The sequence below is a fragment of the Pan troglodytes genome, chromosome 14, assembly GCF_028858775.2.
Source record: "Pan troglodytes isolate AG18354 chromosome 14, NHGRI_mPanTro3-v2.0_pri, whole genome shotgun sequence".
In the NCBI taxonomy this organism is placed as follows: domain Eukaryota; kingdom Metazoa; phylum Chordata; class Mammalia; order Primates; family Hominidae; genus Pan; species Pan troglodytes.
The window spans coordinates 40,763,501-40,786,750 of NC_072412.2; the positions used below are offsets into that span (position 1 = coordinate 40,763,501).

The window sequence follows — 23,250 nt, forward strand, 5'->3', positions numbered from 1 at the left end:
AAAGTATCAGACAAACATTAGACACCATATGCTCCTGAAATGCTCCAGGAATTAATTTTTTGCAAGATTTTATTCTCAACAAGTCAAATGGAAAAGAACAAGTTAAAAAAGAGAAAACACTTTAAATTACATTCATGGGCTTTTGTTTGAAAAAATGCTGTTTTTATAATCAAGGCATCTCCCCAAAGTGATTTCAAGTATTTACAGAATTCAAAATTTTATTAGGAATAAATATTATAATTAATAGCTCCCTGTAGAAAAGATGTAAAAACTGACCCAACCAAGGGTTGGCAATGGTATGTTTTAGATTTTTTTCATAAGTACTATTCATCCCCCAAAACTGTGATAAATTAAATAGAAATCCCAATAGTCTGCAGAAAAAAAGATGTTATCCTAAATTAGACTTGCAACCTAAATGTATATAAAAATACTGATCTGTCAGTTAAAAAAATTCAAGGACAGAGCTTACAACAGTGAACTTCCTTATGACAATTTGAGATACTAGATTCTTATTTACTATTTCTGGTGTAGTGACTAAGTTTTTTCTTTTGGTGTAAACTTAACATAGGCTGGTGTTTTGTTCTTAAATGATTCTAGAAGACAGTATATGTACAAGCATGCACTTACACAGCCATAAACACAGATGACATAGTATTTACCTTGTGTAACTCCAAACCCTGTGCTGGGCAGCTCCTCTTTCAGCACATACAACTGGCAAACCCCACTACCCTCAGATTCGATGTGTGCAGGCTTAGTTAAAAGATATTTCCTGCAAACAAACAAAACATCTAGCTTAAGTGAAATTTTTCTTTTTCTAATAGTAATAAGGCCAGACTAAGAAAAATTAGATTCTCCTCAGTCTCTTTTTTATAGTTCCAGTATAATTTGCAGTTTTAGAGTTTCGTCATGAATTAACAAAGAACTTCTCAACACTGTGTTAAAGAGCAGTGCACAACAGCAATACAGTAATGAATGTGAGGCAAAAATCCAATGCTTCCTATAAGAGAAAGGGTTGTGGGGAGGGGGAAGCAACTCTAATGGGGTACACTCTTATTATCATGTAGCCCTCTCTTGATAAAACTCTTTGATCAGCCAGGAAGGGGGAGTATGACTTCTGATTTGTGATCAGCTAGGAGACAGATGCCCTCACAACTGTAGTCTCCTTGATCTACTTATTTTTAACATTTCTAAAATATGGATGTATATATAGGCAGAAATCCTCTGCAATGAGATACTTCTGCTTGTCAGCAGAGGGGCAGAAAGAGTCTGCACTTAGCTAGTGGAGTTGTGCATGAGAGAAGGTGCTCAAAGTTGACACTGCCTTTCACCAAGAACTGCACAGTCCAATGGGTCAGATAACATAAACATAAACATAACCACATCCAAACCAGAATACACAAGATAAAAAGAGAAAGAAACTTCTAAGGTGTGAACTCTGTGAATTTACAAAGAGGCAACAGCTCTAGGATGGAGACTGTGGCTCTTTGAAGGGAAAATCTACTTTGAAGTATCTCCAGTTTAGCAAGAATACAGTGAATTCTCAATGTACAAATAGGAAAAAGCCCAAATAAATATGGATCATATGAAAAAGTCATGATTTTTTAACTGTTAATTTCAATGCCATTTTCTGAGAAGTGACATTTATTTTTTCTCCCCTCCTCAATTCTTATAAGTCTCATATACAGAGATGCTGCCAAACACAGAAATTGTTAAAGGACAGACACAGGAAAGACAGAACAGTAAAGATGTTGGATAATTGATAAATAAGACTGAGCTACAACATACTCCATGATACACTATATAAAGCCACTCACTGATTTGTTTTGCTCTCCACCAGAAGCCATTTGTCCTCTGCTACAAGGAAAACTGTCTTGAGGTTGATGGGAAGTGAGATGGTGTGAGTTCGCCCTTCTAGAACATCCAGCACAGTCAGGCTGTTCCTGGAAAAGAAGAAAACTGTATCTGAAAGGAAATGGTGAGGATAATGGTTGAGTAATCTGGCATAATCATTTCATGATACATTATGCAACCCATAAAAAGAATGTTTTAAGATTAAGTAATAATATAGAAAAATGTTAATTAAAAAAACAGATATGCAAAATTCTAAACTATGTCAGGGTGTGTATAAGTAAAAATAATGGAAAGTAGTAACCATTGCCATGTTAGTAGTGGCTATGTCATGGAATTGTGAGCACTAGCTTTTCTTATATCTGTTTCTCAATATTCTGCAATGTGGGCAAGTTACTTTATATTAAAACATTCATAATTTGGTTACATTCACTTTATAGTAAACAAGTATAATCAAAATAGGAAATAGAATGGGCCAAATAAGAACTCCAGTTTAAATCCTCTATAATAAAGAGCTCACCCTTTTTCTTTGTAGAACACCAGCCAGTTTTTGTGTGAAAATTCTTTACACATTTTATAAGTTTCCTAAAGACAAACAAAACAAGATATTCACATTAAATGTGTCAGATACAGTCATGTCCCTCTTTAGCTACTTCCTCTTAAATAAAATAAAGTTCTTCAACTAGTAAAACATGTAATTCTCAAACAAGCTATCTATTTATCTGCTCTAAGACTCTTATGGTAAAATGGACTAAACTATATATCAAAATTTACTGTGAACTTTGTACTAAAACCTCTTCAGAATAAATTTTTAAAAACAACACCAAACATTGTTAAGAAATAACAGGCTATCTGATGATTAACCATGGAATTTACACCATAAAATAAACACATGGGAAACACTTCACTTCTTATATTAGGATACATTTATGACATTTTAAAAAATCACTCTTTTCATAGTCTTTTAAGACCTAAGTATGTTGACTTGCAGGGCAGAGGGTAAACCTTATTTTAAATCCATTATTTTTTTCTGAATGGTAGAATAAATTCTCTTGTGTTGGCCTAAACTATTTGCTTACTAGTTTAATTTAGTTAATAAACTAAAACACTTATTTGTCTAATAGAGGAAATTAGGTATCATACTCACAGTTTCATCATATAAATCCAAAACATAACTACATAACTGGAAAACAGGTTAAATTGACTCCATGATCAGAAATTTGTTAAAAATACCATATTCAAATAGTTTTTAATTTTCTCTTATTGTTAGTCCAGTCCTGGCAAATCTTCATGCAAGTATAATGTCATAAAAAGAATTTATTGATATTTAATTATACACATATCTATGGTTATATATATCATGTTAAAATCTATACGTGCATAACAGGAAATTCTCTTGCACATTACAACAAAAAAGGCACTTAAAGGGATGGGCATGCATGCATCTTTCTGGTTAGAAAGCTATAGAAATCCTTGGCAATTTGCTGGACAAATGTGGTGTTTCTTACAGCTTCTTCTTTGTTCCACCAGAAAGGTTTCTTAGTTGTAAACTTCTCAGAAGGGAGGATGAGACGACGAAGGGCCCGGCCAGTAGTATCTAACAACAGGATAACATCACTCTGCAAATGATAAAAACAGTGAAAAGCTCAAGATTTGTTCTTTTTTTTTTTTTTTTTTTTAAAGCAGCAACCTCTTGGCAACCTGACAGTGAAGGTTATAGTGATAAATCAAAACAAAGACAATATTGTAATACTTAAGAAATATCACAAAGACATTAAGTGATTTTTCTTAAGCATCACAAAGAATTAAGTGCTTCTTAATTTAAGAATTTAAAATTTTTGGTGGTTTTATGAAGACGTTTCTAAATATGTGATGCAGAAGGTATTCTCTTTAAATATTTTTATGTAAAAACCATTCCCTTTTAAATATAAGCTAGTTGAACCATGATTCTGTTTTATTATCTAGTTATAAGGAAATTACAAGGATTGATGATTTTAAGAAGTTCATCTACCTGTACCAAAATTATACTTAGAGAATGCTCTGTTGAAAGCTCTCTTATATTGTGCATAATTAAATCTCACTTATCTTTTTCACAAATCCAGGTTCAATTTAGAAAATAGGTATAAAATAGATATAAAGAGAACTAAGCAAGAAATATGAAGGACTCCAAGAAACTAGCTAGTAATGAATGTTCCTTCATTTAGAAATTCACCAAGCTTGAAGAACCTTCATAACTGGTGCTGTAATAAAGTACAAACGACAGATTTCTGCAGCATTATTAATCATAGCTATGCAATGATGTAATCTTTCAGTAATTAGGATATGTTTTTTAAGAAAATAAATAAACCTTATGTGTTGAAATAAATGAACTGAAATACATGAAATAAAAACTTAACATTGAGAAAGCCAGAAAAAATTAAATATTTTAAAGGGATGCAAAGAAGTTGGCTTTTTAGTTAAAATATAAAGAATTTTGAAGATTAGACTAACAGGTTTGCAGAAAGGTACCTGCAAGTTATTTGTCAGACCTCATTGTTATGCGGGTGTCTTTTCTTTCTTTGTTTTATTTTATTTTAAATGTGGGGCTCCTCCAGTTATCCTAACTCTTGTGAACTTTTCATTTCAAGAAGAATTTCTTTTGGAGAAAATAAAGTCACAAAGCACATGAAGAATTAATACAAACCTTGAAAAATATAGAAAACAATAAAATGTGAAGTGTTTGTTCATTTTTTCCATCATATTTATTGAAGAGCTTATATTTAATATAAAGAATACGACAATGAATTAATCATGACCCTTGCCTTCTCTCATATAATTTAGTTAGAGAAATAAAAAGAAATGTAAAAAAATGAATGATTCATTTGCAAATCTAGCATCTCAGTGTGGGTTTAATTTTATTTTACAAGCTAATTTTGTGGAAGTGTTCAAGAATTAAAATAGTATTTGCACCATATAACTCACTTCACACCATATACTCTGAATTTTATTTGTATTAAAAAATTTTACTAAGCATGTTAACAAAGCTTAAATTTCTTTCATAAACATCACCCTTAGAATGTATCATTCTGTATAAGATATAATTCTCCATTAAGAATGTGTGTTAGAAATATTCTTTTAAAAATTAACATATAAGAAGTATCATTCACCACTACTTGACAGTTTTGAAAATGGTAATGATACCTTAGAGTTTTCCTTAAGAAAAAAATAAAATTAAGTTAAAAATTTATAATCTCTATTCTAGATTAAATATTTTTTGAATAAGTATTTTTTGATGGAAAAAATATTTCTTGTATAATAAATATGTACAACGTTAAAATGAATTCTTAGCACTTAAGCAATTTGGGATAATATTAGCCTTTGTAAGCAAAGGAAGTCCTAAAAATGTTTCATGCCCAAAAATGAGTAAGCATAAGAATAAGCAGTTGATTAAACAAATATGATCAAGCAGAAAAAGAAGTTAGTATCGTCTTCCATTTTCCTACCTTTTTAGGGTCTAATACTTACATATTCATAACATGGCATAAGTGAACTGAAAAACTGTATCTTTCTAAGTGACAGAAAACATGTATTTCCAGCCACTGCTGTATTTAGAATTAGTTTATAAGCAATTGGCAACATGAAGGAGTTCTGTTGCTCCATCCTTTTAGATGTTAATGGTTTCCTTCTGTAAATGACTAATGATAGATTCTGTCTGGGTTTAAAAATAGAATTTTGCGTCACACATGAGTACATGTAACTGTGGCTTTGGCACTCCTTTAAGGGGGGCAGGGAGGAGACGCGAGTGAGCAATTTTATTATGTTTGTATTTAACTGGGAGAAAAGTAACCTCTGGATGACCTCAATGTCCCTAAATCTGAAATTCTAAACTTTGTACACATGTAATAAATAATCTCATGGGGAGTGGGGGAAGGGGAGGGTCTTTATTTTTAGGCATGGCAAAGTTTCCCTTTCCTTACTTAAGATTTTATTTTAGCAAGGAATTTTTGAACAACTTCTTAAACTAACCAGGGGCATGCATCTGTAGCAAAGCTTTATGTTAAAAAGACAAGGAATAGCTGAATTCATGGAAGTACTTCTCTATAATATTTTTGCTTCATTTTCAGTTAGGGTAGAATGAAGAAGAAGGAATTGATGGCAGTCCACTTATTTTTCATTCCACTAGAATTATTTATCAGTTGTTAAATTTCACAGCTGTGTGCTGTTCACATGGAATTTTACCGGTCTGACATCTTGACAGAGGTATATTGTAAAATAGTTAAGACACTCTCTCTGGGAAAAGAGAAGGCAGTTTAGAGGACAGGTAGAGAGGAAGTATACAGATAAGGTGTGCAGGTCTGCTCAGGGTTCCGAAGCAGTTTTCTGGAAAACTTGAAACTGTGGCCAAAGGGGTAAGTAAGGCAGTGTATAAGGAGGCAAGATGCTGGCTATGGAAGTCAAGCACAGCTTCACAGTGAAAATCAGATTTTCTTTCACGAAAGTAATTGAAATTAAACAAGGTATTAATCAGCAATGTTACCAAATAATTGGATCTTTTGAGGAAATAAAACTCTTGCTGAGAACCTACAAATCTGGCACTTTTATTAAAGAATTTGTGTATGTAAATTTGACAGTTAATTTGACAGCTGAAAATGTGGCAGGACTGTTAAAATAAATATTCCAAATGTAGTCTCATCCAATTTTGACTGATTTACTAAATTACAAACCACCAAGATATCATGTACCTTTTATGACACATTGTTTTGGCTATAGAGTTAAATTCAATGGCATCGATACTTTGTTGAAAATCTTTAAAGTAAAACCCTCATTCCAATTTTCAGGAGATAAAGTTTTATAAACAATATCTGGATATTTATAAATTCTGCTCCTAGGAGAAAGTAAAAGTAAAAATAAAAAAGTGAAAACAAAATCAGAAAAATACTTATAACTCAGAATTTGTGATAATTTCTGGTGGCAAGGACTAAAGTTAAAGTTGACTTATTTCCTCAATGAACTACTGACATATTATGCAATACTTTTCTCTTGATTAGTGAAAGTATTATTTCTTGGTAGCACTTTGCTCTTTAAATATTCATAAGTAACAACACTGCATTTAAAAAATATTTTCCTATTATGAGTACTTTTTAATTTTCAAACTAATCTTTTTCCCCAAATCTGTAGTGAGTGAGAGAGTAGGTGATGTTTAATTCTGGTAGGGTCAATCCAATATGCTATGAATCTCAGTTCTGCTATGTACTTGCCAGACAAGTTATTTGAAGTCTGAGCCTCAGTCCTCTCATATGTAAATGTGGCTGAGAGCTACCCTCACTGGGCAGCTGGAAGAATAACATGAGTAATGTAAGCAATCTCTTACATGTTATGTCATCAGCATTTAACAATTGATCCTTATCTTTGAGACATTCATCACTTGCATTCCTAGATAACACACTCCTCAGCTTATCTATCTACTCTATTGGTCACTCATTTTCAAACTCATTTTCAAATCATCGATTCTTCCTCATCTCCCTGATTTCTTAATATTTTACTGCCCCAAGGCTTAGTGTTTGAACTTCTGTTCTCTATTTACATTCACTCCCTTGGTGAGTTCTTTCAGTCTCATGGCTTTAAAGAACATTTGTTAATGAATCCCAAGCTTGTATTTCCTGGTAGGAGCTCTCCATTGAACTCCAGTCTTATCATCTACGTGGATATTTAATAGACATCTCAAACTGAATCTAATATCATCTGAGCTTCCCTCCCAAACTGATTGCTTCCCCATCTTAGTCACTGGCAACTTCAAGTTGCTCAGTCCCTAAACTTTACGGTTGTCCTTCACTTTCTCTCTCACCCCAAATATTGGAATTGTTAGGAAATCCTGTTGGTTCTACCTTCAAAATATATCTAGAATCTGTCATTGCTTATGAGCCCCATCCTCCTCCAAACTACCATTATCTCTTAACTAGTTTCCCTCATTGTGCCTTAGCACCTACAGACTATTCACACAGAGCACCCAGAGAAATCCTTTAATCATGCTAGCTCCCTGCTCAAAACCTCCTAATGTCTTCCCCTTTTACTCATAGTCAGGACCCAGAAACTTCAACAGCCTACAAGACTCTACACCAGTGGTCCCCAACCTTTTTGGCACCAGGGACCAGTTTTGTGGAAGACAATTTTCCCACTGACTGGGGAGGTGGGGTGGGGGCTGTGTGGGGGTGTGAGATGGTTTCAGGATGAAATTATTCTAAGATCATCAGGCATTAGATTCTTACAAGGAGCGCACAACCTAGATCCCTTGCATGCGCAGTTCACAATAGGGTTCACACTCCTATGAAAATGTAATGCTGTGGCTGATCTGACAGGAGGTGGAGCTCAGGCAGCAATGCTTACTTGCCCACCACTTACCTCCTGCTGTGCGGCCCAGTTCCTAACAGGCCAGGAGCCAATACTGGTCTGCGGCCTGGGAGTTGGGGACCCCTGCTCTGCACAACCTGCTTCTCACCACCCCCTTCACTTTGCCCCTACTCCAGCCCACAGTGTAACCTCTTTATCTCACCTCCTCCTACTTCCCTCTTATTCCATCTTCCCCACTACACTTCTTTAAAGATGAAGAGGCATGTTTCTAGACTCTGGGCCTTTAAACCTACTATTCCTTTTGTCTAGAACTCTCTTCTTCCAGGTACCTGTTCTCCTCTTCACCTCTCTAAAATCTTTGTTTAAATATCCCCCTTTCAATTAGACAATCCCTGCCTGCCTTATTTTAAATTGCAGTCTTATTCCCTCTTGTTTCTCACCTTCTAATTTAAGATATAATTATTTATTTTGCTTATTGTCTATCTTCCTGGATCAGAATGTAAGCCTTTGAGAACAACAATTTGTGGGTATTTTTGGTCACTGCAGTATTCCCAATAGGAGGCACATGATATATATTTGTTGAATGAATAATATGCTTAGTGTAGTACTTGGTATATACTAGATAGATAATAGGTATACAAAAACATTAGGCTCCTTTCTACTGGTATTGTATAGATTAACTTAGACCTTTAGAATGATCACTAATTGAAGCACAATCTGTCTTCTGATATATGTGTTTTGTTTGGAATTATTTTTAGCCTGACTCCGGGCATCTGTGCTTGTCATTAGTACAATCTTAGTGTACTAATCCATAGTAAATGACGGATAGAACTTGAGCATCATTAGATACTGATGGATCTCACTGTATTCCCTTTGGTGTATTTATACAACTGTCTCTACCAAAAAACGTCATTCAGGTCTCAGATAAAATGTCGTCTCCTAAAAGGAAATATCTCAGCACTCTTTTTAATACCATTCACCTCAATTCCTCCTACCCCATCTGCATCACTCCCTTGGACATTACTCTGTTTCTATATGTAACAATTATCATTACCTGAAACCGGCACATGTTCATTTGTTGGTTTACTTGTCTATCTCCCCAAAGTGAGTGTAAGCTTCATAACAAAGAATCATCTGACCTCAGATGTCAATAGTGTAGAGGTTGAAAAACCCTGACTTACCTGTTTCTAGAGGTATAGGTCATGTTGAAGTCTCTAGAGAAAAGAAGATATTAGCCTGCCTTTGTGGTACTGATAAAATGCAACTCCTGACCCATCCCTCCAGCTCCTCTCCTTGATCATCATGAAAGCACATCTTTTCAGTTATAGGTTTCTAATCACTCTTGCCTTTCATGTAAGTCATTCTTCACATAATTGTAGCCTGGTGTGCATTGCCTGGTGTGCATTACCTGCTGCTCATGGAGAACCACTTGACCTTTGAGAGGACTTCCCAGCGGTGCCACTGTCACAAAAGGGTGCCAAACGCCATTGGTTGTTCTTGGGAAGATATCAAAAAAGTCCACAAAGAAGCCACTTTTCCCAGTCATATTCATAAAGTACAGGGAAGCGGGATTGCATGTAACTACATAGAGAGTATTTTGCTCATTTTCTGAAATGACAAAAAGGTGTTAATTTTGTGGCTGGCAACCAATTCTCTAATTGGCCAAGAGGTCTAGTGAAAACTGAATCATGAATACACAGCTGGAACAGAGTTGGAACTCAGCAGATGATTTGTATCATGGCTTGATTAGGCTGAAAAGACCATGAGAAACAACTTAGTTTTGACCCTAAATGTAGATAAGGTCACACCTACCTACTTGAAAAAATTGGTTATCTATTTGTTCCCCAAAGAATGTCATAATATCCTGTGATAAAACCATTAAATATTAAACAATCCTCAATGTCAGGAAATTCTTCCTTGTATGACAGTAACGTGCTTAGTGCTACAGTGAAGGTCTGTTCTCTTGTTGGTTCAGATGGACACCAGTTGGTCAATGTCTTCTATCTGCTAATCTTGCATTTTCCAGATAGTTACTAGCTCTTTAAGATTTTGTTGCTGTAAATAAGTAATTCCATTTAAAAAATCTTAGCTCTATGGATCTTATTTTCCAAATTTTTGTTCATATTTGAGTATTTCCTACTATAAAATCTCTGTCTTTTCAATCTGGGTACCTAAGTCCATTTCCTTCCATTTGAAGAAGTCAGTGCTTCTTCAAATTTCAAGTGCCTATGAATCACCTGGGGATCTAATAAAACTGCAGACTCCGCTTCAGGAGGTTTGGGGTGGGGTTTCAGATTCTGCCTTTCCAACAAACTCCCAGGAGAGGCTAATGCTGCTGGTTTGAGATCCTCCCTTTTGAGTAGCCAGGCTCTGGACTAAGTTTCTCATAATCTCTTATGTGGGCACCGCTGAAGCAAGGGATTAAGTTACTTTTGCATAATAAATGGTATCAGCATCACCTATCACCCAGGTATCTATTTTACAACGGTCATATTTTCCAAACCCCAAATTAAGACATGAGATATGACAATAAGATACGTCATTTAAATTTGGGACTACCCTGGAAAATCTGGAACACATATGTGTGTCTGTGTGTGTATGCATCATATCTATTTATTATATATAATGATATATTATACATATCACACATATTATATATAAAGATACAGTAAATTTGAATAAATAAGCGAACTGATAAGAAACACAAGTCAACAGAAGGACTGAAAAAGACCTATTTTTTTAGGAGACAATGCAAACTGTAGATGTTACAGTTTCAATTATCAGATAGAACCACAGAATTTATAATTTATGGATCTTTCATAATGCTTCCATTATCAACACAATTAAGTTCTATTCAACATTTATTGCATAATATAGGGCACTGGGAATACAGTAAAAGTGTTAACAGAAATGTACTTAATAAACTCTGTTTTCTCTTTTTGCAGGCATTAAATGCAGTTCAGTCTTTGTCTTAAACATACAGATACAAGATTTATATTTATCTTTTACCAATTTAAGAAAAACTGTAAATTTTTAAAAGCACATATTTTTATTTAAAATAGCAGATTTGTGGAATAAACTACATCAATAGAACTTATAGGCACAAAGACAAGATACCAATTTTTGTCTCAACAATTCTCATCTTATCAAGTTAGAGACTCTCTCCCTTCCCCCAGCCACCACTTCTGTTTTTATCACCTTAGTAACTGACAGTAGTTGAGGAACTTCTGCCAAAATGTACCCAGGGCCCACTGCATGAATCAGTAGGTAATGGCAACAGTCCAGAAGGTGGATGCCAAAAATTCACATTCTTTATTTGCCATCCTTTACAATTAGAAGTTTAATGACTGCAAATCACTCCAGCCCTACTTTCACGGTTCATGTAATCACCAAACTGGAATCCCAGCCAAAAAACCCAATGTTTCTCCTTTTTATTTTTCCCTTCTATTTTTAGCACATGCCTGGGTGTGTTTAACTTTGTGCTACAATTGTAATGAGAAACAGACATATGCATACAAACTCAGCAGTGCTTATGTGGATTCCACAATAGCATTTTTTTAGGTTGTTAGAGGAAATTAGTTCTAAATTACATATAATTGCTATCCAATCCAAGAATGACAGACACCAAGTCTATCATAAACTTTTTGATGTCTAGAGATTATTTTAATCCATCTTTTAAAAAAACATGTGCAGGAAGGAAAGATCAAAAGAATAAGCAGACATACCATGAGATGTAGCAATGTCACAGATTATATTAATTTCATCCAATGGTATTCTCCATGAGGCACATTCTTCAGTAAAGTTTAGGGATCTTTCTTCATGTCTTTCTATTGGATACTCTTGTATATTTATAAGTGCTGGACCCTATAATAAAGCAGTTATCTCAGTTAAGATATTTTGGTTGTCACCAAAATGTAGAAAAGCTAAAGTTCTTCCAAAATATAAACTTTAACATTCAAGTATTTAATATCCTGCTATACCTTTTTTCAATTTATTGACAGGCTTAGTACTCATAACAGTAATAGTATCATACACTTGCACTTATAAATGCTTTCACATGTGCTATCTTATTTAATTTCTCACTTTTTCTTTTTACTCACAAAATATACCAGATGTAAAATCCCATAGCATTTCTCATTTCTTCATTCCTTCCTAAGGCGAGAGCCAGTTTTGAACTCCAAGTATCAGGACGCAGAGCTGTCCAAACCAGGAGAATAATTCGCAAATGAATGAGCCAGAGCCTGATACATTTCCATTGTGAAGAAGGATTTTTATGTCATTACACAGAAATGTAATGGTTAAACCTGGGTATTTTAAATTAAATGCAAAACATGTGGCATTTGAAATTTTTTAAAAAACCAAACTTACTGATAACCACTAGTGGTGACTTATGAAGGATAGAGTATTTCACACATGGTGATAATTATTCAATATAAATATAAGCAGAGGAGCTAATTTAATAATGTTAAGAATATATAGTTCTGAGTACTTAGATATGACTTCTTGAAAAAACGCTATAAATGTAAGCAAAAACCAGTGATTTGCATGCCCTACAGTCCTTAATTAATCAAAAATGTTTGGACTAGATATTGGCATCCATGTCCCCCGCCCTCCACCCCTCTTCTATCTAGTCTATATCTTGAGGGCTAGGGAGTAAGAAACTGCATTTCTCATACTCTCTTTAAAAAGGGTTCTGGAAATGATTTAGGTTTTGCCAATTAAATGCACTTGAATGAGATTTGGAAGGCAGAAAAGAGGTAGTGGCCATCTTCCTGCAGTGATAGCAGACAAGGAGGCTCTGACAAAAATGAACAGTTGAATTACCACATGTCTGGGTGTGTTTCACTTTGTCCTACTGTAAGGGTTGACAAACTATGGCCTCCAGGCCAGGTCTGATCCACAGCCTGTTTTTTTTGTAAATAAAATTTTGGTGAAACACAGCCACTTCCATTTGTTTACGTACTGCCATGGCTGATTTTGCACTATACGGCAGAGTTGAGTGGTTGCAACAGAATCTGTATGGCCACAAAGCCTAAAATATTGACTCTGTGGTCCTTTAGAGAAAATGTTTGCTGACACTGCTCTACTCTGCTGCCCTCAGCAGCAGGGATGACAGCAGAAGCAGAAATACTGATCTTGAAATTACAAGTCCAGTGTTGCCCCTCAACTTCTGTTCCTGCTGCCCTTTCTAATGATTTTACAAGCATCTACTTTCTCACAGTAAATTCCTTTCTGCTTGAAATACCTAGAGGGACTTCTATTACTAGTAACGGACAGTTCTTTCCTTTACTTTCACATGAAGACTGAACCTGGCAACAATGTGTGGCTAAAAAGAGGCCAAAAATCAAAAAGCACAAAGTTTTAATCCTATCAGCACAAGACAAATATCACAGAGCAACTTTCCTAGGAAAATATGTAACATACCTGACTCTCACCATCCAATTAGCTCTTCAGAAATTCTATCTAGCCTTTAGGAATTATCAACTGAGAGGCCAGCCTGATTTGAAAGTTAGAGCAGAAGCTAAAATAACATCTGAACAAATCATTTCTGAGATTGTTTGGATTATCTCCAGGGAAGATACAGCAAAATTTATAAGGTTCAATATTTTAAGAGAAAATAATGATGATATTAACCTTTATGTCTATATGATGAGTTTCCACTGGACACAAGAGTTTTTGCATCCCACTTCTTGCCTGACCAATTGTCCAGTAGCCCATGAACGTTTGTTCTGGCAGAGGCAACCTGTTAAGGATGATTTGCAAAGTAAATATTTCTTATTGTACCCAAGTCATAGAAAAAAATAACAAGCCATCTATTATCAACCACACAAATAAATTTGAAGAACACTTTACTTAGAAGTGAGTTATACTTCATTTTATTAAATGACAGTGTATAAAATCATGTTTAAAATATACTTTAAGACAAAAAAGATCTCGCATTTCAGAAACTAAGAAGGTAAGGCAAGGTCCTGTTTTTACCTTAATGACAAATATAATTGATTTACATACATACTCCTTTGAATTGCAGTAATTGAACATCTAAATTTCCGGTAGAGTATAGGAAAACTTTTTTTAAAAATTGGAGCAATCTATCTATTTTTTCAGTCTATTTTTTTTTTTTTTTGAGACGAAGTTTCACTCTTGTTGCCCAGACTGGAGTGCAATTGTGTGATATTGGCTCACCACAACCTCTGCCTCCTGGGTTCAAGCAATTCTTTTGTTTTAGCCTTCCTGAGTAGCTGGGATTACAGGCATGTGCCACCACACCCGGCTAATTTTGTATTTTTAGTAGAGACGGGGTTTCTCAAGTTGGTCTCGACCTCAGGTGATCCGCCCGCCTTGGCCTCCCAAAGTGCTGGGATTACAGGCATGAGCCACCATGCCCAGACAATTCTTTTAAATTTGGAATCAAATAATGAAGAGTACACCATACTACTAGTCCCACATTTGTATGTTGTATAGGGCAAGTTTCATAGACTTTATTTTGGCATCTTAATTTTTTTTACTTTGAATTAAAATATAAAATACATACTAAAATGTCCACATAAATGTCAGCTCTGCACACATGTGTAACAAGTACCCAAAGAGGTAGAGCATTACTGGCATCCAGAAGCACCTGTGGGGCCACTTTCAGCACTAATCCACCAAGGGAGCTAAATGCTGATTTCTGATGGAATCATTCTGTATTTAGATTCCCCTTTATTTAAAATGACTTTCAAATAAGGTGATTTGCCAAAACCAACATGGCAATACTAAAGTATAAAACAGCAGATAATTTTTTTTAAGTCTTCATTTTTTTTTTTTTTCTTTGAGACAGGGTCTCACTCTGTCACCCAGGCTGGAGGGCAGTAGGGCAATCACAGCTCACTGCATCCTTGAACTCCTGGACTCATGATCCTCCCACCTCATCCTCCTGAGTAGCAGGGACTACAGGCATGCAAAACTATGCCTGGCTAATTTTTTTATTTTTTATTTTTAGTAGAAGCAGGGTCTTGCTGTGTTGCCCAGGCTGGTCTCAAACTCCTGGACTGAAGTGATCCTCCTGCTTCAGCCTCCGAAAGTGCTGGGATTACAAGTGTAAGCCAAGTCTTCACTTTTTAATCATACTATCTTTTATTTGAGTCTTTAAAATAGGAACCATTGATTTGTCATTTAATGCATTAGAAAATTAGTGATTCAGAGTTAAAAGCTCTTTAAAAATAATACGCACATGGCTACAAATTGAAATGTATCCTTGGAATGAGTTTGATGATCATTAAAAGAACACGTTTATATTTAGAAATTATTTTATTTACAGTAAAAAGTAGTCTGACATAATATTTCCATATGCTTAATAAGATCATGTAAGGCTAAGATATTTTTTGCATAAAATAATGGAAGCAAACATTCTAGTAGAATATGCTTTTCGTCCCTTTTGAATGCTAATGTTTATCACAAGAGGAACGAAATTAAAAAGAAATTTACATTGAAATTCTTCTAAGTCATATGACATAAACCTCTCAAAAGCACACACACACTTTTGAATCTATCATCTAAAATATATTTTAAGTATCTGGACAATTATCTCAATCGGTGACCCACTTACTTCCATCTTTTTACCAGGAAAGAATGTGTGTGTGCAGGGGGTCGGGGGAGGGTACTGAATTAGGGGAATAAAGGGTTTTACAATTACTGTGTTCTCTCTTTTGAATGTAATAAAAATACATTTCTGTGTTAATAGGCCAGATCTTGAAAACATAGACTGGGATCTCTCTCTTGGTTTAGGGAATAAACTATATTTTACATTTGCTTTCAGCAGTTCACCAAAGGAGAATTGGGGCTCCAAATGTAGAAACAGAAAAATAACAGGAGATACCCTTAATATTCTGCCAGCATAGAAGACATAATGTAACAGACTGCAAGAGATTTGGGTTTTAGTTCTAGTTCTTTTATTAACCTGCTATATAAACTCGGGAAGGGGAAAGTCCATTGTTTTCTCTAAGTATTAATTTTTTTTCTTTTTTTGTCTTTTTGACTTCGCTTGATATTAATTTCTTCATTTGTGAAATGAAGGGAATGATCTGTAAAGTTCCTTACAGCTTGGGGAGTCTGTGAGGATCAAGGAAGAGAGTAGAGAGAAGTGTCACTGGTAAGTTTTATAGTCTTGCATTGTCTTGATACTCTGAAGTGAAAATAAATAATCAGAATGAAAATATCTATAGTTACCAACAGAACAGATCCCCTGATAGATACACATGCTTTATTAAAGCATATAAAAACAAGCTCTGAATACATCCCAAATTGGTTCTTTGAAGACAACAGAAACAGTTTCACATCGTGAAATTTAATTTAATTCAGGGGAGATCATTAATTAAAACGATCTTTGGTTGATACCTAGCCTAAAAAATTGATCTAATATATTCTTTCATAAACCTTACCAAACGATCATATAAATGCTTTAAAAAAATAAAAAACCTTCATCCATTTGAGAAAAAGTAACTTTGCTCAACTTTCAGATTTTACTGACAATGCCAGGCATGTTCATAAAATCTGGTTTGAACTTGCCAACTCATTCTAAGTAAGTCATGGAAATTATACGTTGCCTGGCTCTATATAAAAATAGCACTGGCTGTTTGGTTGGCAGGGTATGGGAAGGACCTCCAGGTACCCTATATAGAATCTATTTCAGAACCACATAACATGATGCTATTGGCAGTAATAACTAAACTGAAAGACACATAACACAGGGTGTCCTGGAGTTACACAATCAAACTGACTCCATCCTGTCCCTTGGTAACATGGGGTATTATTGTTTCTGGACTTTTACTGTAGGCTCTAGGCTGGCCAAACTGAGGTAAACCCAAGACCCTCATTTATTTTCCACTACTAAGACCTCTGAATAAGCTGTGGGAAAATTTGACCATTACTAACTTTCTCTCCCTTGGTAAGTTAGTAGTCAGGGGAAAGGGGAAGCATTGTATTATATTTCGGTAAATGAGCAAGCTTTGGAATTTGAAACATAATCAACATTAATTTAGGGGAAACTCTAAATAACCAGCTAGCAAAAGGCCCTCTATTCCCTTAGTGAACTATGCCATCCAACTCTGACCAGACTTAAGTTTTAATATCTGATTTGATTAAAACAATAATGGCATTTTCCATGGCTTTAAGACTTCGTCACTTGTATTGTTTAACTTTGTTAAAGTCCTAGCTGGAAAGATGTGTGGATTTGATTTCATGGGGAAGGAGAAGGAACTTAAGGCCCATAAATAGCACTGCTTTTTATCTTCAATGTCATTCATGAATTTATGTTTTTTTAAAACAGTGAAGTATTTCAGTTCCTATGTTTGGCATTTCTTAATCCCTTGTGGAAATGATAATAAGGATCTGGAAGTAAAAGTTTGGACTAAAAGAAAGGTGAGTATCATAATTATGACTCAGGTCAAATTATAGTACTTGAGCAAGTTACAGAAAGAACAAAAAAGGTTTTCTTTTTTTAAAAAACACACATACAATTCATAACATGATGCATATGGACACCAAAGCCAAGTACTATAGTCTGAATGACATGCAACAGATTTGTCTAAGATTGCTTCCATAAAGAGGTGAGCTGGGTTTTAAAGAGTATGTTCTGGCAAATTTCTGCCTTCTCTGAACATTTGCCAATACTATTTTTGGAATATGAAAGAAAACACATGCAAAAGATTTGGATCTTTCTAGGGGCATTATGCAATTGGAAGTTGTTGACATACCTATTATCAACAATTCCTAAAACATTTCCTTACCACAAGAACTACTAATTTTCATGGGAATAATGGAACCCTTCAGGGCTGTTCCAACAACTCTCAAAAATTCAACAATTACTACCATCTTTGAGAAGAAAAATAACAACTCCAATTTTAGCAGGCCTCACTCATTCCTGATGTTTTAAATCTAATTTCTGGCAAAAATTAAGTTGAGTTGTCCAACAAAGTTCACTGGAGCCTTTCATGGAATAGCCCTGACTAATAATTCTGGCTTTGTGCTTATCCCTTCCTTTCAGTCTCAGCCACCTCAAACTATTAGTTGCTATTCCTGAATATGCTATGCATTTTCATGCTTCCAGGAGGCCATTACCTCTGCCTAGAATTCCTTTCTGCTCTGGCCTCCTTGGTGAAATCCTTCTTATTCCCAAGTGCCAATTCAAATGTCACTCCCCCTTGCATTACTCCCCACTACCCTATATTCCTTTCTGGGAAAAATGAATTCCTTACACTTCTGGGTTTCCACATAAATTTATACATACAAAACTCCTAGAAACTCTTAGAATAAATTTCTATAGAATCTGTAATTTTCACATTAAAGACCTGAGAGAGAAAAAATTTTAGAGAGAGCAGGTCAGAAGTAAACCAAGAAATCCCTTAAAATATTTTTACATGGGGCCGGGCACAGTGGCTCACGCCTGTAATCCCAGCACTTTGGGAGGCCGAGGCGGGCAGATCACCTGAGGTCGGGAGTTCGAGACCAGCCTGACCAACATGGAAAAACCCCGTCTCTACCACAAATGCAAAAAAAATTAGCCAGGCATGGTGGCGCATGCCTGTAATCTCAGCTACTTGGGAGGCTGAGGCAGGAGAACTGCTTGAACCCGGGAGGCAGAGGTTGCAGTGAGCCAAGATCACGCCACTGCACTCCAGCCTGGGAAACCAGAGCGAAATTTGGTCTTAAAAAAAAAAAATTTTTTTTATATGTACTAAAAGAAAAAGCCAGCACATTAAAGAGAGATAATACAAATGCCCCTTTACATACTTGAAATTAGTAACAATGGATACCATTATTAATTCCCAGTAATATCTTCCTTTATTTGCTAGAAACTTCAGAATGTCGCTTCCCTACCATCTCACAGGATGTTGGTAAATTAATTTGGCTTTGCTGCAAATGATGTATACGTGAGTATTTGTACATATTTTCCCTTTCTGTGCTTGGTTCTGCATTTAGCTATTATGGCTTCCACTTCATAACTTAGACTTGTATACCTCTGCCACTTAGGTCCTGCAGAGATCACAGAAATGCAGAGTAATCTAGATGTATGAGATGGAAGATTTTGGGAAATTTGCTATTCTTGGCAGGCACTTCTCAAATATACTCCCCGATACCCAGAATGACACTGTAGTTTAGTGCTGTTGCCCAAGCGTCACTCAGCGCCAAAGCAGATGTTGTCAGCTTGCTCCACACATCTCTGGCTCTCTTCCTCCTCACAGAAGTTGCCAGACTAGTTCTGGGGCCAGGGTTTCCTTTCCTTCATCTTTCTTCACATTTCACTGAAAAAAGTCTTCTCTCTTTCTGCCATCTGCTTTATCAGCTGCATCTTAGTATTTTCTAATCTTATGTTCTTTCCTTTTCTAATCGTCCACGACAAGAATAACTGGGACTGAAACTCTCCCAGTTGTTGAAAACTTTCCCAGAGAAAAATTTCCTGTATTTCTCACAAGGACTCACGGGATGAAAACTCTACTATGAATATAGCACTTTGAATATAACATTGCATAATAAGGTTGGTAGTTTTACATGTTTTCCTTACTAGAGTGTTAATGCATCGAGAGTAAGCCTTACATATTACTCATTTGGATCTCTAGTATTCAGAATCCATCAGTTCTGCCACCTAATCCTCTCTCGCTGTTGTACCTCTTTTTCATTGCCACGGCCACAATGTGGGCCTCATTCTTCATCACCTGGGTTACTGCAACTGCTTTGCAACAGGTCTTCCTGCCTTTAGGTTCACCGCCTTTCAGTTTATTACCTTTAGAAAACCAAAAAGGAGTCTTTTTAAATTAGAAAGGTAACCATGTTGTTCTCTGATTGAAACTCTGATCTCTTCCTTTCAGCCTCACCACTCAGCATGCCCTCACTTAACCCTGAGTTAGTTGCCAAAGGGCCTCTAATTTCCAAAATGCACCATATTTTCTTAAAATGTCTCCAGTGTTCTTCCCTTCTTTATTTGCCTGGAGAATAATTTAATGATTCAGCCTCTCTATCTTCACTGACTCTTCCCCAGGGCAGATGGCTGCAATCCTGAGTCTTGGTTCCCTCTTGCGTGGCTCTAACTTCACATGAGTCACTCTGTCTCTCTGTCTCCTTTTTTTTTTTTTTTTTTTTTTTTAAGAAACAAGGTCTAGCTATGTTGCCCAGCTGGAGTGCAATGGCTATTCACAGGTGCAATCATTGTGCTCCACAGCCTTGAACTTATGGGCTCAAGGAATCCTCCTGCCTCAGCCTCCTGAGTAGCTGGGACTACAAGCATGCACCACCACTCCTGGCTACAAGTCAGTCTTTCACTTGACAGCTTTCCCAATTAATTGTGATCGCTTCAAAGGCAGATAATGAGTCTTCGTCACCTTTATAATTCATACTCCCTATATGTTGTTTACCACTAAGTAAGCGTCTGGTAAATGAAAGAATGCTTGGTTATATTGTAACTGCCAACATTTTGACCTACTTGTTTCTCATCTCAATGGCAATTTGCAAACTACTATGGTAAATTTTCCCTTTGCATTCTGATTACATGTCAACCATTTCCTTCACTTACAAGACTCAACAAATGATGCACTCTACTTTGCAGGTATATTTAGAAACGATAGCTACAGGTGGGGATTGGTGATTTCTATTCAGCTGGGAGACAGGCTTTCATAAAACATCACTTTTAAATGCTTAAGGGATCCAGAATCATTCTGTGCTACTGCATGCATGAGAGAAGATTCATAGATCTTGAAAATTTCTATGTAGATTCGTTTTGTATCCCCATAAATGAGCTAAAAGCAAATGGAATGGCTGTGAAGCTACTTCATAATATGCCAAGAGAATATAAGGCAAAGACTATGACAATATAAAACTCATCACCACTCTTCTGCTTATGGCACTTTTGAGATGTCATTAAGTAGACTTTATCATTTTTGAAACAAACAGCTCTTTTCTGAAATGATATTAAATAGTCATTCAGAGTGGAATTGTACACCTTAGAACTCCACGATCAACACCATGAACTTATTTGAAAAAACTATGACTACAAAAAGAAAATTATGACATATAATAATTTGGGAAAATGAAAGAAAGGCACAAAACTTTAAACAAAGAATATTTTATGTTAGTTGGATAAACAGTAAACTGATCATCATTCTGACTTTCAAAGAGAAATCGAATAAAAGTATTCCAAAGAGAGGCCCTGGCAGGGGGATGTTCTTTTTGATGCCTCTGATACTTTGAAGACTCCATAGTTGTTCTTTGTTAGAGAAGTAGCAGCTGCTATTGATGGCACAACTATGTAAATTTTTAAAGCAGAAAACCGATTCTAGGCAGATGTCCTTTCAAGGGCAAATTCAAAAGAGATGAAGCTTTCTGTCTGCAAATATGCACATCTGGCACTGCTCTGAAAAGATGAATACTAAGTACAATCCTGTAACACACACTGCAGTACACACAAATGAAAACACAATCTCAGCTACTTTCATCAGGGGTAATACTAAAATATGTTGATGCATCAAAAGTAAGGGTTACATCTCTGATATAAGGGAAGGAAGTTACTACTTATTTGGCTTCCCTATTCAATTAGGGACAGTAGATGACAGAAGCTATGAGTTGGAAGGACGTTAAGGACTATTTAATTCATTGTTCTAAGTCTGAATCCTCTCAAGTGCCTCCCCAAAAAGGTTTGTCCAGATCTGTTTGAACCCAATCTACAGAAAGTACACCTTCTCTTTGTCCTCAGTAGTCTATTCCTTCTTTGAATGAATATAGGAGCCATTAGCCCCCCAAAGGAAGCCGACTCTAAGTTGTAATGACTTAATAGCAACTTACAGGTACACAGGTAATGCACAGGGATTTATGATTAATCTGTTAAAGTGATTATATTAATGATCGTAATTTTGAAGATCATAGTACTAAGTAAAGGATTCTATATAAAAGAAATTTCAGGCCGGGCATGGTGGCTCATGCCTGTAATCCCAGCACTTTGGGAGGCCAAGGCGGGCAGATCACGAGGTCAGGAGATCGAGACCATCCTAGCTAACACGGTGAAACCCCGTCTCTACTAAAAATACAAAAAATTAGCGGGGCGTGGTGGTGGGTGCCTATAGTCCCAGCTACTTGGGAGGCTGAGGCAGGAGAATGGTGTGAACCTGGGAGGCGGAGCATACAGTGAGCCGAGATCATGCCACTGCACTCCAGCCTGGGCGACAGAGCGAGACTCCATCTCAAACAAACAAAAAAAGAAATTTTAAAAAGAATTGTTCTATTCATTTTGAAGAATTTGTTAATGCAAACACTTTTTTTTTTTTTAAAGCAAAAGCAAATCCTTATTGCAGGAGAAAAGATTTAGGATACAAATACTACATGTTCTCACTCATATGTGGGAGCTAAAAAACTTACCTCATGGACATAGAGAATGGAATGATAGATACCAGAGGTTGGGAAGGTTGAGTGGGTGGGAGGGGCTTATGAAGAGAGGTTGGTTGATGGGTACTAAAATACAGTTAGGTAGAAGAGATATGTTCTAATGATTGATAGCAGACTAGAGTGACTATACTTAGCAATAACATTTTGTATATTTCAAAGTAACTAGAAAACAGTACTTGAAATGACACCAACACATAGAAATGAGAAATATTCAAGGACATGGATACCCCAAATACCCTGAGACTTGATCATTATACATTTCATGCATGTAACAAACACTCACATGTGCTCCATAAATATGTAAAATATTATGTATCAATAAAAAAAGATTTAAGATAATCTGCTCAGATTTTATAGAAGGGATGTGTTTATTAATTTCTGGAATCAATGACAAATAACATTAATATGAGGAAAACTGTAATTAAAACAATAGGCCTAGTCCTCAATGCAAATATCTGATCCATGTTCCCAAATGGTAGAAAATAGAATTTGAAAGACAACTCTAAAGCTTCCATTATCTTTGAAATCTCCATATCTAATGTTGTATTGCATGGCTTTTCCCATGAAAACAGTTGACTAAACATAAAGATGATGTTTGGAACGAGAGAGATCTGTGGTTGAATGCCCCGTTCTATCACTTATTGGTTGTAGAATTTATTTAAGGTCTCT

The 23,250-nt window shown here is 35.8% G+C and overlaps 1 protein-coding gene across 4 annotated transcripts in view; it reads right to left on the bottom strand.

Moving 5' to 3' along the window:
• VWA8 (von Willebrand factor A domain containing 8) overlaps window positions 1-23,250 on the bottom strand; it is a 395,962-nt gene that overhangs the window by 122,662 nt on the left and 250,050 nt on the right. For all 4 annotated transcript variants that reach the window (XR_010150666.1, XM_003318022.7, XM_016925242.4 and 1 more), the window contains 7 exons: window positions 13,810-13,918; window positions 11,901-12,039; window positions 9,584-9,783; window positions 3,357-3,467; window positions 2,369-2,433; window positions 1,815-1,940; window positions 660-769 (listed from right to left, as the gene is read on the bottom strand). Coding sequence is in view for 3 of the 4 variants with exons in the window: in XM_003318022.7 (XP_003318070.5) it covers window positions 660-769; window positions 1,815-1,940; window positions 2,369-2,433; window positions 3,357-3,467; window positions 9,584-9,783; window positions 11,901-12,039; window positions 13,810-13,918 (860 nt within the window). In the remaining variant the exon portion in view is untranslated. The remainder of the gene's footprint in view (window positions 1-659; window positions 770-1,814; window positions 1,941-2,368; window positions 2,434-3,356; window positions 3,468-9,583; window positions 9,784-11,900; window positions 12,040-13,809; window positions 13,919-23,250) is intronic.